Source organism: Netta rufina, assembly GCF_964035555.1.
Source record: "Netta rufina genome assembly, chromosome: 2".
Classification (NCBI taxonomy): Eukaryota; Metazoa; Chordata; class Aves; order Anseriformes; family Anatidae; genus Netta; species Netta rufina.
The window spans coordinates 83,627,758-83,644,535 of NC_140124.1; the positions used below are offsets into that span (position 1 = coordinate 83,627,758).

A 16,778-nucleotide genomic window follows, 5' to 3' on the forward strand; every position below is an offset into this window, starting at 1 on the left:
TTTTCTCCACCCCATGTTCTGTGGGATATATACTGCAGCTACATTACATCAGAGCAACCGATAACAACTGATAACTGAGGGGCTGGGGGCTTGGGTTGAGGTTTTGCTTTTTTTTTTTTTTTTTTGTAGCAATAACTTTTGCCTCCTAATGATTGCAGTGACATATTACTGGGTATTCATTGCCTAAATAAAAAAGAAGCTTAAAACATTTCAATATCTATACCATTGCCTCTAAGAAAGTATATCAATGTATTTGCATATGCTGTACAAACCAATTACTCTGTGCTCAGGAAGGTGTGAAAAGGTGCTGAAAAAGGTTACTTGAAACAAGTAGAAAAGCCAGCCCTGAGAAACTTTGGAGATACTGAAGGAGGCCCATGCTGAATCCCATTTTCTTTGAGTAATATACTTCTTGGTGGACCACAGCAAACCTTTATGACTGCTTTTAACTCTTGTCTGCACAATAGCCAGAAATGGCTGGGTCAAAAAGCCAGTCTTGGTTTAGATCAGAGGAATCACAGCATCGTCAATGCATTTTCTTCCCCCTTCATTGCCTCCACTACCTCTTGTCCACTCTCCTCTCTGCCCGGGGATTACCTCTGCTGGTTGTTATCTCTAATAATGTTAGCTTAGCACTTTTCATTAGTGACTGGGAATTCGGAGGTTTAATTGCACAATTTACTGTACAGAGTCTGCAGAACTGTCAATCCAGCTCAGCTTGCCTGGAGAGGACTGCTGGCTGCCTCTTCGTCCGCTGTCTCTGCTGAATACACTCTCCTGGTGAGTAATTAACTAAGTAATGAACAGCCTCTCTAAATGACCCAGATGGCTGCACTGGTTTGTAACTCTACCTGTGATGATCTAAAAGGAGGAAAAATGTGAAGATAATTCCCGTTTCTTGCAGATCTTTTTGCCCTACTTTACAGCTGGCACCCCTGAGCAGCTCTGCTGCTGGTGCTCGTTGGGTCTGGCCACAGCAGGCTCAGAAGCAGCGTGAGGGGACAGGCTGGGACCTTCCTGAGCACCCAAAAAACTGCCCAGGCTCCTTTCTTTGGGGCTTTGAAGAAACACAGACACCTGTCAGAGGGTGTCACCTCTGCGTTTCACCCAATGAGATGTCATTTGGAGCTGCCAAGCTTGTGCCAGGGACCTCTCTCTCCTCCTCCACCACCTGGTAGCTGTGCCCCTGCCCCTCCCTACTCCCCTGCACCAAGGAGTGGCAGGCGACTTCCCCACTGCTCTCTGAAGAATAAGGTCAACAGATAAGTTCAACAGCTTGTGCCTCTTTTAATGGAAACACCACGTATTTATACACATTTACACAGTGAAGTACAAAGGGTTAGAAAACAGGCTTCATTTTCAGCCCCTGTATCTAACACACCGTATGGTAATCCCTGAGAGCACCTGGTAAGTGCGTGTCCCCTGCAAGTGGTCCTGAGAGTGCAAATTCCCCTGCAGCACAGGTTGCTTTCCGACACTGAATCCGAATGCTAACTCTTAAGTACACTGGGCTGGCAGTAAGCAGAAATTAGTAGTTAAACCACTCAACATGGTGTACCACATCAAAATCCATCCTGACATCTCTGCCACCGATGGCTAAAAGGGCATCTTCTTACCCTCCAGAGAAATTACTTCAGCTTCTACCTTATATTCCAGTCACAGAAAACCCATTACAACATTAGTGCCTGTGAATTGCACAGACCTGATGCAGTTGCAGACCAAAATCCTCTTTATATTCATAGTGCTGGAGAGGTTTATTAGCAGGATGCTTATTCCATCAGCTCTGGGCTGGAGGGCTATCTGGTAAAGCAGACTAGCCTGCACAGCTATTCCAGCAAGATGTACAAAGAACAGGATCTGTGGAAAATCCTTGTTTCACGAGTCTGCTGTAACCTCTGTGGAGACCTGACCCCAGCCCTGCTAGCTGGCAGTACCTGCCTGGGCACCGGTTTGCAATCGATTGAATTTATTTCTGCCATGACACGTACAGTTTCTTTACACGTTCATTGAGACTCTGGCCAGCCTTTGTGCTGTGGGAGTGAAGGGTGTAAATGTTTTCTCTGTATTTAATTGTTGGAAGAAGCTGGTCAGAGCAGCAGCTGTGGTCAGCCTGGGCTCCAGCAGAGCAACCCCATGAGGAGAGCGCACCACAGCCCATTTCTTATCAAACAGGAGCAAAGCCTGAGCAAAAATATGGCCATTTACTGTAGCATCTGCTTTTTGCTTTTGAACTCCACCGTTATGAATGTGCTTTATTTATTTATTTATTTATTTATTTATTTTATTTTATTTTTAACTAAGCAGCAAGTTTAGACGATGTGTTTCCATAACCACAATGTGCTGTTCTGGCCAACCCAACAATTTAGATCACATCTGGGTATGGGAGAATGGCTTTCACAGTCTTGAGGACAGTGTGTCCCCACATATCCAGTGGGCTTCAGGGTCTGGGACAGGATGTCTGATGTGGCAGTCTTTTACTGTGGACCGTCATAGTCCATTCCTGCTTTACCTTCAGTGCCAGGAAGTGTTTTCTTCCAGTGTTGAGAAAGGGGAGTAGTGTCCTGCCCTCTGGGGGCACCCAGGTGCATAATATCAAAGCTCACAATGAATCCGGCCATGGTTTCCAAACATCAGTGGCTGAGCTGCCTGATACTGACTGGATTTTCATAGCATATGGCTAGATTTGATAGCTCGGAAAATTGCTTGAATTTCCAGAAGGTGCATGATTATTCTGTCCTGGCTATAATGCAAAAAGGACCTAAAGTAGACACTCACAATAAGCCTGGTGGTTTTGTTTTATTTTTAAAATAGGAATTTAAATATAAAGAAAAAAATAGCCCACCTGTGGTTCACCATCTCCCTCATTTCACAGTTAAATGCAAAGACAAAGAAATCCCTGAGACTGAAGAGGAGACAACAGATGGTGGATTCAGGGAAACTTAATGGGGGAGGCAAATGTTAGGTGACTGTGACATACAAAAATTAGTTCAGCTTCTCTGTTGCTCCAAAGAAATCAGTCCTTGCCCCTGATTTATATCTGCAGAGGATGCGAATACCTCAACTATAGAAATATTTCACATACAGCCCTTTTTTAAACTCAACAAAACAATATCATTAAGAATTGTATCCATACAGACCATATAGGACTGTACAGTTTAATACCTATACTGTGTTAAACTTTGATTACTGTATTAATATAATATAAAGTGCTTGGTATATTCAGAACAATTATAGGATTGGATTTTCACTGCCCACTGAGACTCTGTGGTGTATTTTAAACTCTTCCTTATTACTATAAAACTTTGAAATACATCTACCTATACAAGGAGAGGAAAAACATCTAGTGTCAAAAGCACAACTCCTTAATTTTGTCCATTGCAAAATGAACAAACGCAAAATATGATCCTTTCATACGTGTTGTTTTTCAAGGTGCTCCTCTGTCATTCACCTGGAACTGCAAAAAAGGAAACCATAAAAGGACGGCACCTCTTAAGCTTCCTATCAGGAGCAGACAGGTAAACTTTTCTGTCTCCCACCCCAAAGTACCTTCACGTCCATGATCAGACAAGCCGAGGCATAGCCCTTGCCCTGTTTATGCACTGTAAAGGCCATCGCTCAGTATTCCAGCTCCAGCAACAGCAGGCATGCATGATGGCACGCAGTCTGCTATCTTGCTCAGATAACAAGACTAATGGCTCTCAAACCTTCCTCACTGCCATTAAATCAGGTCCTGGATCTGGCAGGAGACACCTGCCTCTGTTTTTGAGCCTCTTCGGCTCTTTTCTTCTCCAGTTCCTCTGCTTTCTTCCGCTCCTCTTTTAGCTCCTTGTACCTCCATTTAGGAATCTGCAAATAGGGGTCGTCCTTAGCACTGCTCCTCCTTCTTGCCTTTTCTGGCTGGAAGGTGGGTGGAGGAGCCTTGCTGATACGGACTTTGGGGATGACAAATCCTGGTCTCACGCTGCTCCGTCTGAGCAGGTGGAGCGGCAAGAGGCTTGTTTTCCTGGTGGCTATAGTGTTCACTTGAGACACTGCAAGGCTGACGGGCTGCAGGCTGGCTCGCCGGTCCTTCTTCTTGGGGATCAATGTGATTTTGGAGTTCTGAAATAATTTCTCATAGCTGCTAACATGGTCTTTGTCCAGGGATCGGATCTCCTCGGCTCTCTGCTTCCTAAGGATTTCCTGCACAGCCAGTCTGCGTTTTCCCACAGCAGGTGGGCTTCCTGGGCACACAGTCCTGCATGACAGAGCAATGAATGGGCTGCCTAAGCTTGTGGTCACCTTCACCATGTGATCAAGGACCCCGTCTTCTTCTGGACCATGGAAAACCCGAAATGAGACAGCCGATCTCATGCACTCAGAAATCCTCTGCAAACAGGTCTTTGGCTCCGCAGCCTTGGCAAGGAGTTCCTTCATCTTTGGCCATTCTGGTTTGTATTGATCACATAACTGTTCTGGGCATGGTCTATCCATCAGCTTTTGCATGATGAAGGCAGATTCTGACCTTCCCGTAAAACAAGCCCATTCCCACGAAGTCAGCCCACGGCTTGGGTCAGTTGAGTGAACATTGGCCCCTCAAGGAAAAGAAAAACAAATACTGTTAATTAATGAAACTTCCCATACTTCTGAGCACTTTCATATTCAATTTTTGTTTATATGTATCACTGGCAATGTAGATACCTTGAGTATATTGAAAAAGGTTTAAGCTAAAATATGAATGGGCTACAACTTTTGGCTTCTTGATGGGCTTCTCTGCCAGCTGAAGCACCATTCTCAAACAGCCAACACATAACTGACCTACACAGATCTTGGCATGAAAGAAAAGACATTCTGTCACATTGCTTTGGGAGACAGAAGTGTGCAGAGACAGAAATATTATGATAAACTATTTCTCTCAGATTGGGCTGTGGATAGAAGGCGGCACCCTAAGAAATAAGTTGATCTTGATTTAAATGTAGTTTAAGCGAAGTTTAAAATGACTGCTACAAGAGAAAGCACTTCAAAGAGTCAAGTCTGACCCAGTCTGGAAGGAGGCAAAGAAGAGAAAGATGTAATCAAGTCAGAGAGTTCATTAGCTGTAGAGACAAGAAAGGATTGTGAGAGCTCAAAGGCAGCTGGGTTTGAAGACATTCACTACAGCAGAAGCAACAGACAAACCAATGAGGGGAGAATGGAAAAAGGTACACAAAAACATGTCCTTCCACTTCACTAGCCTGTTTTTGAACCCACCCTACCCAAATTTCCTATTCCTGACTCTCTCCTTTCAGGCTAGCCACTTTTCCTGTCCCCTTCTTAACACTTGCCTGTGTCTGCACTCCTTCCCACTAGAGCTGACTGGAAACATGGTAAACTATGTGGAAGATGTTTCCTTGTTGTACACATAACAGGCATGGATTTACTGAAGGAAAAGTAGTAGCTAAAGGAACTGGGTCCAAATATATGTTTTAAGGAACAGTATGCTCTGGTTGTAAACAGGCAAGAGGTGAAGACAGCTGTTTACCATTATCTTCAAGAAAAATAAGTGCCAGCTCTGATATGCTGCAGCTGTGGCACCCTGGATGAGTCCCAAACAAAAACAAGCTGTGTGAGAAAGTGCTGTGAGAAGTATCACTGGGGGCTCCCTGTCTTTGCTTGGTGGCAGCATTCAAGCTCGGACTCTCAGCTCTTGCCTGAGCTGTGTTGCAGCTGTCTCTGGTCTTGTGCCTTGCTGGTCTGGCCCCTGACTTGCAGGCTTGGCTCCTGGTCTGATCTCAGGCTTTGACCCTATGGACTTGCCTCATCACCACAGGCCTGCCTGGCAGTCACAGCAGTACAGGCTGACCGTGGTTGTTGCCACTAGACCCACCCAATTTCTTAAAGAAGCACCTTTGTTGGTGAAGCTAGAGCTTCCTCTGTGTGCCTTGCCGTCACCCTTGGCTCACCTTCCTTTGAGGTGAGGCCCACACTTGCTGATCCCTGACAGATGCGTCCCCAGGTGTTTTGGAAACTTTATGTAGGGAAACAATAGTACAGAGTATGGAAATCCTGATCTTTCAACAAAAATCAATGCTGACTTTGTAACTTGTATCACGAAATCTCTCTAAGGCGTGATTTACTACAGTGGTATTGATTTTCTGTACAAATCCAGAGGCGTTTCTAAACAAAGGTGTCACTCAACAGAACGTGTCACCTGCACAAGACATGAATAGTCTTGTCCCTTTTTAAATATTAACTAGACAGCTACAGTTTCAGCTCTCCATCTCAGACCCCCCATCAGATCCTAGTGGGTTTCCTGACGGGCAGTCAGGCCCCTTTTGCTTGGTCTTGCTGTGCCAAAGGGTCCAGGGAAAGGGAGAACTTAAAGATCAGCTCTGCGATTCCCTTCAGACAACACTCAGTGTGATTGTGGGGGCTTGAGTCCCCCTTGGTTCCCTCTGAAAGGATTGCAGTGGGCCTGGAAATGTCAAACACCACTGCATGTGCTTAAGAAGCATTGCTGGGCTTGCTCAGCAGGACAGGGGTAGAGCGGAGCAGGGCTTTTTCGGCACAGAGGCTCACACATGGTAACTCAGAAGACCTGCAAGAAGCAGGGCTTTGGGTTAGGGAGCTCTTAGCTCCAGAATATTCCTCAGACTCGGGTCCCAAGACAGCACATGGCTTAGGAATAGGCGTCAGACCAAAAAGAAGAAAGCAAAACCATAGGACAGCTTTCCCAGGCGGGAGCGGAGTTTAATGACAGGGAGCGGGAGAGCTCAGAAAGACAGGCGTCTATCACTGAGCTGTTTCACACACAGTATTTAAAGCCCAGTCACTAGATCCACTTCCACTCCAGTGGATTTACTAAAGCAGCACTCAGTGTACACTGGAGATCGCAATGGGTCTCGTGTGGTGAGTTATGGCTGGCATTTCTGCACTCCTGCCCGGGCTCTCTGGCTGGCTGCTGGCAGCGCTGCGGCCCTGGCCGTGCAGCAGCCTGTGACAAACTGCCCGCGAGTGAGCGGCTCGGGTCCTCTCTTACTCGCTTTGCATTCCGAAACAGCAAATCCACGTGTTTCAACGATTTGCTTTGAAAGAGCAGACATTATGGCCAAGTGTCTCAGCACACCTTCGTCGTGTAGTGATTGACCTTGGCTACCCTCCAGGAGCACAAGTTTTGGGAAGAGCAGTCACTTTGAAAATTCAGCTCTAGCCATCTGTCACACTCTGCTGCTGCCTCTGCTCCATCTGACTGTTAAATCCTACTTAGGCAGCTGGAAAGGTGAGTTATTTTTCTTCACTGACCTCCTGCATGGCCCTAAGTAGGTGCCAGAAAACAGAGGTTTTACCCAAGCCATTAAGCAGATACTGGGGTTAAAAACTGCCTGGCTCTAACTCTTTTTTTTTTCAAGACACACACCTGTTTTTGTGGCTGTACAACAGGCATAGGTTCTGCAAGAGGTCCATGGCTAATTACAGGTGTTTCCCCCCTATATTTCCAACTATTCTTACCTTTTAACATAGAATTTAACTAGAACCTGAGGGGTTGTTTTATTTGTGAAACTGATTTTTCCCCAAATCTTTCATTAATGATTTATTTCACCTTTTTCAGCAACCTAGCACTTCATTGCTGGCAGTCACTCAGTTCCCTTCAGCCCCCAACTCTGAATGAGCTGCTCCCTCCCTACATCTCTCCAGACTATACAATGCTAGACAGTAATCGGATATTAAAAGGGGTGCAGGCAATTTGCCATATTTCCTTTGTGGCCCCAATTTTAAGCTGAAACCCACAAAATACTCACTTAAACATGTAAGTAAACTGCACTATAGAAATTTGGAGTATATTAATCCTTTACTCTTTAGCCAATGTATCTATCCTCACTATTCCTAATGAACAAACAGCCCAATATAACTTTCTGTAGGTAAACCTGATAGGAGGCTAACAAACCTATTTTCTGGCTGGCTGAAAGTTTGTTCTTCCCAATCTTCTGTTTGCTTAAGTAACATGAAAAAGAGAAGGTGGCTATCCAGATGACAGAGTCAGCAACCATATGTTCAACTTTGATATTGATACTTTTTGTACAAGAAATCTAATAACTGGGACTCAGTAGTGACCAAAACAGAAGGAACAAGTTTCCATCAGATCTCCAGTGATAGTAATAGAAAGCCATGACACTATCAGGTCAATTTGATAAATTTTAAGGTCTGGTGACTGAAGTTTCATTTTAAGTGATAACTTATAGCAGCCACTGGAAAATTCTGAACTAGCATCTGCACAAAGCAGATATTAGTCCAGAAACTGCATCTGTGTCTAGCAGTGCTCTAGCTCTAAAAGTAATTTTATAACTTTTATTCATATAAAAATTCAACTCCAAAGTGACTGATCTGACTCCAAAACCTTGATTCCAGTGTAAGAAGCTAGAGGATCTTGCAGAAAATAATGTCAGTTACCATATCATTCAAGCATTTTCTGTGCCATATCAACATCTATAAACTGGATATTATGAAAATGGATGAAAGTAATACCATTATGCTTGACAAATGCCTTCTACTTAAAACACTCAAATTATGAAGGGTTAGACTTCTGTGACAGCAAAACAGCTGAAATAAACCACCCATTCAGCATCTCAGTCTACAATGAAATCGACCTGTAGGATTTTTGGTCTAAATAGCAATGATGTTCATATGTTATCTATTATAGGGAGAGGTATAGGTCTGGCCACGAGGCCCCATGGTGACACTACCATCACCCACCTGTGCACCATCACACCCACAGCAGCTGGCAGCAAGAGATCTGCATGTCTTTCCCAGGTGTGTCACAAATTTCATTAGCTCACCATCTACAAATCTCAGCGATCACATTCCCTGACCTGTCCTGGAGACAATAAATCTGGCACCGAGAGCACCTGGAGAGTTCACGGATGAGGGTTCACAGACAAGCAGAGCTCTCTTCCACCTGCAGCATGTGGCTTCACCTCCTGGTCTACAGTTTCATTAAAGTCTGCATCCCTTTCCAGGGAAGGCTGCACCACACCTCTCAGAAAAACACATCAAGAGGCAATTTTTGTTGTTGCTTGTGTGTGACTGTCTAGTATTTACAGGTAGATGATGAAGAAGAAGCAGCAAAGTGCTTTGCATACCTGCCAACATCAAGGCTTTCACACATTCCGTTCGTCCCTGCATTGCAGATTTCATCAGTGCTGTGAATCCGAACACGTTCCTCTTCTCAATGTCAAGCCCGGGAAAATAGTTCAGCAAGTAGTTTGTAATGGTTATGTGCCCTTTAAAGAAATGAAAAATAACAGAGAAAATCCACCACAGAATTAAGAGGCAGTCTCAAGGCAAAACCAAAAATCGATCCTGCGGGTTTGGAAACTTTAAAAATTAAGGCAATTAATGAGATCTGTTTTCCTCGTGTCCTTTTCTGATCATTGCAGTCACTAGCTTTAGCATTAGATGGCACTGTCTTGTGACAAGAGTGTTGGGATAGGAGTGTAGAAACCTGGGCTCCCACCTTCCCTCAAATTGCTCTCAGTGGGGGGTCCTCTCTGCAAATCATTCTGAGGTAAGGGAATGATTAAAGGCCAGAAGAGATTGTAAGGGGTCTCCGTTTCTTGAATCAATGGGTAGTACTGCCTGTCCCCTGGGAAAGTGGTTGCAAAGATTCAGCATTTTCACTCCTCTGGCAAATTTGAGCCTTTCCTTCACAGTGCTCCATTAAGACGCAATCAGTTGTGGCGGTTCCTGCCAATACTACTAACAAACCACTAAGGGCCTGATATTAGACAAAGAAATACGTTGCTTTGTATCCCACACATTTATTTTTGTCATGTGCCTCATGAGCCCAGATAACTGGTGTCAGCAAGGGTGTAGCAAGTAGTTGTAGGTGTCTCTAGCTAGATGGTGGGAAGACCAATTAAAACATCAAGCCATTATAATTGGACTATCAGAACAGGAAAAAATATCTAGTGCCATTATGAGTCATCCAAACCAGCTTTTCCCTCACTTGTCATTCATTTTATGATGCTTTGATGCTTTATAAAATAACGCAGGCTGTCAGGCAGCTGCAACAATCACAATTTAATTACTAGGAGCTGTAAAAATATTCTCTCATCTCACTCTGCAGTCCAGCTGAATATTCTGTGATGCATGTCACTCAAATTCATCTACAAATGTAACTGAAGCAGATTATAATTCATACAGGATGATTTTTAAAGTCTGTGGTATCACACCTGGTGCAGAATTCATCAGCCATTGCTTTGTTCCAACACAGTCCTGCACTCTGGAAAGCAAGTTAAGAAAACCTTTACCAATTAATTTATTTCCTAGGTGTTGCTCTTGGTCTCCTAGAATTTGCTGGACTCTGCTACCTTGCTGCATAGCTGGAAACTGCTGAAACTTGAGCACGTGTGGAGATAGCACAGATCAGTTTAACAATGCCAGAGTCAGGGAAAATCAGGTGAAGAGCTCCCAGTTTGATGCAAATGAAACATAAAGGTACAGCAAACTGAGCAAAGCAAAAGTGATCTGGGTTCATGGCAGGATCAAGTGACCCAGTCCTGCTTACTCAACACAGAGGCTTCAGCTTCACTGACTTTATGGCGTGAGACCAAATCCTGACATGATATCAGTTACTACCAGGAGAATCTTTGTTCCCGCACTGTTTTGCAGGACATGCTGTATTTTGTCTACGGACAGCATGCTTCAGGATGGTTTTGGAACAGCTGAAATAATGTTTTTCAACCACAAAAATCAGAGACAGGAACTGAAACAAGGAGAAATAATAAAAAAAGGAAGAAGGAAGATTTTTCAGCACTTATTACATTATTAAAGATGTTCTTTGCTTTGCCAAAACCATAGCTGCATTAAGAGATGTTTTGCAAATCTAGGGTGATCCCTGAGAGTCAATCCTGAGAGGCCTTGTTCATGCAAAACTCTCCAGGGGACTACAGATGGCCTCGTATGATATGGAGAGAATAAAAAACAAAACCCAGCAATAAAATACCAAAAAAAAAAAAAAAAAAAAAAAAAGAGAGAGAGAGAGAGAAAGAGAAATGGAAAGGGAAAGGGAAAAAAGAGGTTTGTGATTCTCAGAAGTTTCATGTCATGAGGGTTCCTGAAAACCGTTTCAGTTTCAATCTGCAGAAATCTCTGTCCTCTGAGGTTTGCTTCAAATTTCAAGTTCAAACAAATATCAAATTCAAAGCAAAACTCAGAGCTGCCAAGTTCTTGTTCAAACTGTGTCATATGCTTTTGATTTAAGGCCACAACGTTTGCTTCAGTTCTCCTGCATTTGCAGGAACCAAAAGCGCATATCTAAATCGTAAACCAGGTGAGCCTTCAATGATTTAAAGCCTGCTCTGAAAGCTGTTTGCAGCTCTGAAATAAATGAGCGTGGCCTCAGCCGGTCTGGTCGTACTGAATTCGGATCAGGCTCCTGCTGTCTGCCAGCCTCATCTACCCCATGGCAGAACCGGCATGCTAAGGGCACAGTTCTTTGCCCTGCGAGACACATTTAGGGATCAGCACAGATGTCTGTAATAGCTTAATTCGCTTAATTGCTGCCACAAAAGAAATGCATATAATGAATACAATGCTACCTAATAATCTGTGTAATACAGGCAGAAGGATAATCTGCGTAGTGAGGAAGATGCTCTGTCACAGACTGTGTGTGGTCTCTGAGCAGTGAATGCTTTCTGGGGGATAGATGGAACCCAATCTTTTATGATCTGTGTGCTTTAGGTGGTTGTGTTCTCATGTCTTCGTTAATGAAAAGAGATTGGGTTACTTTGTGATTTTGTGTTTGAAGAGCTGCAGCCTGCCCCGAACTGGTTCTTGTATCATATAACATCTATAGTTTAAAAGGGAGCAAATAAACCCCTCTCTGTAAATACCAGTACATACCAATTATCATAGGTTGCCACTGATGTAACTACGTCCTCATGAACAGAGACTGAGAATCAGCAGGTTCTAATTAATGTAATTTCCCTTCCTTTTCCCTTTTTTTTTTTTTTTTTTTTTTTTTTGTGACCACTTCCCTTCCTTCCTCTCTTTCCACTTCTTGTTATTCCATTCACTCATTTTCATCAATCTCCCATTTTTTCCATGCTGCCCCCGTATTGCCACGAGGTGACTTTGCGTCTGCTTCAGCACCCATTTCTGGGCACCATCCCCTGCAGGCTGCAACAAACTTTCAGCTTTGAAGGGCAAGCTCCCTTTGAGAAAGCATCCCATGTCTGTAAGAAATACTGAGAAGGGCAAGCAAGCAGACTAAGTTTCTAAACTGGAATTGACACATGAAGTTAAGTGCTTTGTTTGTGGTTATTTTTCTGTACTAATCAGCTTATTAAGAACCTACTGCTTTCCACTGATCCCTCCAGACTACTTTTTTTCAGGTCAACCCATGCAGAAGACCTTCAGTTTCAGATTGGTTCTTTGAAATATGTGAATCTGAAGTCATCAAAAGCAGATGGGTATAAGGAGCTGAATTCAATTATCTTCTGAGACTTCAGCTGGTCTTTAAAATAATTCTGTTTGCTTCAATCTGCCGTCTAGGTTGGAGCAGCATGTCTAGGCAGCCATGAACCTGCATAAGCAAGTGTGGATTTTAAACTCCTCTGGCGAAAGTAAAGAGGCTTCCCTGCTGTCTCCCCACTACTTGTGCCCTCTTGTGCAGATGCAGCCCCTGAAGCCCACAGAAGAATCCCACAGGACCGTGGCCTCTTCCCACCCCAAAGCTGCTTTCTGGGGTCAGACCGTCAGTGATGGGCCAGCTGAGAAGAGCATCATAACAAAACCAGAAGTGCTCTCTGAAAACATCTGATATCATCTTGCAATTAACTGAAAGAAAGTGGGTTTGCTACTAGACTTTTCACAAGAAAAACAAACAAACAAACAAAACAAAACAAAACAAAACAAAAACAGTATTTTTGTCACAAATAGCAGTGATCTCTGTGAATAATTTATTTTGAAGAAATATTAGTATTTCCATGGCCTATGAGTAAAAATTGAATAAACCCACCACTAAAGGACAGATCGTACAGACTTTGCCTTCGGTTCTTTACAACACACTGCTCGGTGTTAATACTTAAGGCTCAGCAGTAATTAAGTACCATCTAGCACGCTGCAGCTCCTCTGATTGCAACGTTAACCACATGGTAATCTCTAGTAATGCTACAGCAGTATCTTGTGATAATGAATGAAATAACTGGTGTCAACGCCAGAGCTGGGGATTATTGCAGGCGGGGGAAAACATCCCAGTTGTTAGGAGTTTGCATAAGCTTCTGCTGACTGCAGTTGTTTCCAGTTGCGTTGGGAATCAATAGCAAGTGCTGGCAGACAGAGTCAGGTCAATGTCAGCCCCCCGGATTAATTCTGAGCTTATTAGCATGAGTTATAAGGGTCAGGAAGGAGTCGGTATTAATGTTAAACCTTTTATAGTCCAGATTCATGTTAGGCAGCCAAATAGAAGTAGACGAGGGTTTTGGAGACTTCTCTGCTTTCTTTAGAGAACTGCTATACCCATGGCTTTGCCAGAAACGTGACAACTGTGGTTCCTATTATTTCCTCCAGTGTTTAAGACCTGTCTCGTAGTGACATCTTCAGCACTGTTCACTTTTTGGTACAACACAGAGCAAAGTTTAGTTACTAAGTGGAAATTCTTAGTGGCAATATTACTGAGTTAAAATCAAACCCTAAGCACTCCAATCTTGTAACGTCCACTGGCGCTGTCTGACAGAAATTTGTTTCCTCCTTCCAGCCAGAGAAGAACAGGCAGGCTCTGGGAGGGAATGTTATTTCCAATGATCTCCCAAATTCTTCATCTGTGAGAAGAAATGGTAAAGACTCGGTGTGCAGTCCTTACAAAGTGCCTTTGAGGAGCACACTTGACTGAAGGAAAGGAACCCATGGACACAGAGCCAGGCAGGCCCAGGGGATAGCTTTCAGACTACAAAGGGATAGCCCCCGCGCTCAGATTTTTCCTAATCCATATGCTTCAGCGTTTTGTTACCACTTGGAAAAGAAAGCTAGAGCTTTGCTGAAAGGCTTAACATTCATTGTCGCAGTTTTAACAGAGATAATCGGCAGATTGCTTTGTGTATGTGCACTTAGAGCCGGTACTGCTTTAGGGAGCACTCCCTGCACGTATGTGATCTGTTACACTTGCTGACAGAATATCACCATGCTGGGTGGGATAAAAGACAGCCTGGAGACAAGCTCTGCTCTCACTCCAGTCTGCATCAGGATTAACACGGCTGATGTCAATACAGCCGGTCTGTGATAGAATCAGCACTGGTCAACGCTGAGTCCTGCTGAGGCTGTATAAGAAGGGCTTTTTGCTTTTTACTATGGACTAGTTGAAGAGAAAAAAATACTGGCAATAATAGTCACAACACACGTTTCTCCTAAGACCCTGTACAAGAGGCGAGGCAAAGAACCTTACCTGCCTGCGCAGCTGTGATGAGGGCCGTGTTCCCCTCGTTGTCTTGCCAGTTCACATCAAGGTGAGGGCATTGTGATAAGGCTATTACAATATCCACATACCCCTGGTAACAGGCAACAATAAGACCATTCTGTAAGCAAAGCATAAAGAGAGAGATAGGTTTACTAGACTCAGAAAAGTTCATTGAGAAATCAGCATAGTAGTCTGCTATTTTTTTATTTTTTTATTTTTTTATTTTTTATTTTATTTTTTAGGCTGAAGAACTGAACAGGTATCAGCATAACTAGTCATCTGCTCCAGGCGCAATGTTCTGATCCAAAACACTGCTTTTTATCTCTTCCCTTTGGCAAGTGACACTTGTCATTCCTCAGAAATACCTCGGAGAGTAGGTGTTATATTGTACCACTTGGAAAGTAACTGTTTGTAAGTGTCGCATGCTCATACGGCTATATACTCCGTATCCAAATGAGAATAAATCAGATTTTATTGTATAATAAAATGAACCAGACAGGTAAGATGAATTCTACCCTACCTGAATATTAATCCTCTGAAAAACAAATGCTTGTTCTCTGAAGGGAAAGTGATAGGGAGGAGCCATGTGTTCGTGCTACCTGTTGCTGTCCTTAAATGTTTGGGGTTTCCCATTAGAACCTGACATTTTTGATGAGCACAAATAACATAAAATTGGGGTTAGAGTTCCTGTTTCATGTGCTTTATGACACCTGTAAAACTTCCAGGAGAAGCCAAGCCAGGAAGTGAGCCTTATAACTCAGTGCGGTATTTATTGCTCAGCTAGCATTTCACTCCAAGGCAATGAACTGAGAGCTTCTCTAAAATGTATCAAGACACACTCGTCATTAATTACATGGAACTACAGTACGTAATCCTGATTCCTTGCTTGACCACAGGGATTAAATCCATTATCCCCAGTCGTCAGGATGACTCAGTAGCCCAGCATTTGCTTGCCTGGGGCTGATGGGTGCGGAGACGGGTGCTTGCAGATGCACCAAAGCTTCCTGCAGTCCCTCTGCATGGCCAACACGTGGCTCAGTTCTCTCCAGATCAGAGAGCTCTTGCCTCAATGCTCTTTTTATTTCTTTTCCCTGTGGACACTGCTGAGGCAGAGACATTCACCAAATGACCACAACTGCGGCTTCTGATCTATTACCATGATAACCAGGTATTAATATTTCAGTGTCCTGCCTCATTGTTATTCTGGATGGTCTTTTTGGTTTAGTTGGCGATCGGCTTCATTAAGATACAGAGGCAATGCCAGGTCTTTGGGATACTCACGGGCTATGTATGATATTTTGCAATTGCATCATTGGGTAAGATCATTACTTTAAAAGATTTCTTTTGTTGGGGACTGTTCAGATTCATCCAAGTTTTGCTACAATGTAATCACTCATAGCTTTAAAGAAAGAAAACTGTGTCAGTGACAACTTGGTAAGGACTAGAACATTATTTTAGTTTCTAGTAATTTCATTTTTCACCTAATGTTTGGGATATAGGTCTTTACAAGTCCAAAAACTCTGCAGATATGAAACACCATTCAATCATTCAGAAAAATGACAATGACCAATGTATCAGAAAACTCAGCATACAATAATTTGGAGACCTAAAATTCTTGACAATAAAAGGCCTAAAATTCTTGACAATAATGTTTAATGAAAAATTCTTGAAGAGACTGGTATTTACGGCAAAGTCATGTGAATTATTTAGAGTACATATGTAGATGTTGTCTCTAAGGGAATAATGTGTTTCATGCAGTGTCTGAGATGTATTTTCACAAATATTTTAACAGAATTTTGTGTTCCAAAATTATTTACCAGATGCTAAGGAAAAAATAAAAGGCTTATTTATTGTTCTTTTAAAAAGTGAAGCAAGCAGTAAGACAAGAAAAAACTGACGAGCATTAGTTCTTTTTGCAAGCAAGCTTTGGCATTACAGTATGTAGGGACCATTTGCTGACTTTCGGTGGGCATTTCCAACAAACGGAGCATTAACGACATGCCCAATACATCCCAACATTCTGATTTCGGGAGATATGAGGCACAAATTATCTCAGAATAAATCAGTCTCATTCGCCATTTGCATTTACAAAATGAGGAGATTAGTTAGATATCAACATTTTCTAAACTCAGTTTTCCAAAGATGCTGTCAAAGACTGTCTGCTTAAGGAAAAGGAAAGACAACGGAGAGCGGAGCTTGCTGGGGGATGATATGGTGCAGCAACGTGGAAAATCATTTCCGAGGCACAATCGTGAGAAATCTGAAGTGGCTCAGGTAGGAATACAACAACCCAGCATTTGACAGTGAATGACCCATGTCCTCTGGCTGAGCAGCAAGACAAGCAGTTGCCTGAGACCCTAAAACTCAT

At 43.2% G+C, this 16,778-nt stretch overlaps 1 protein-coding gene across 1 annotated transcript in view; it reads right to left on the reverse strand.

The window, feature by feature from the left end:
* Nucleotides 1-3,723: 3,723 nt before the first annotated feature.
* Nucleotides 3,724-16,778, reverse strand: part of ANKRD33B (ankyrin repeat domain 33B) — a gene marked incomplete at both ends in the record, with an annotated part of 37,262 nt that continues 24,207 nt past the window's right edge. The window contains 3 exons of the mRNA XM_084282992.1: nt 3,724-4,574; nt 9,096-9,236; nt 14,399-14,528. Coding sequence (XP_084139118.1) covers nt 3,724-4,574; nt 9,096-9,236; nt 14,399-14,528 — 1,122 coding nt within the window. The remainder of the gene's footprint in view (nt 4,575-9,095; nt 9,237-14,398; nt 14,529-16,778) is intronic.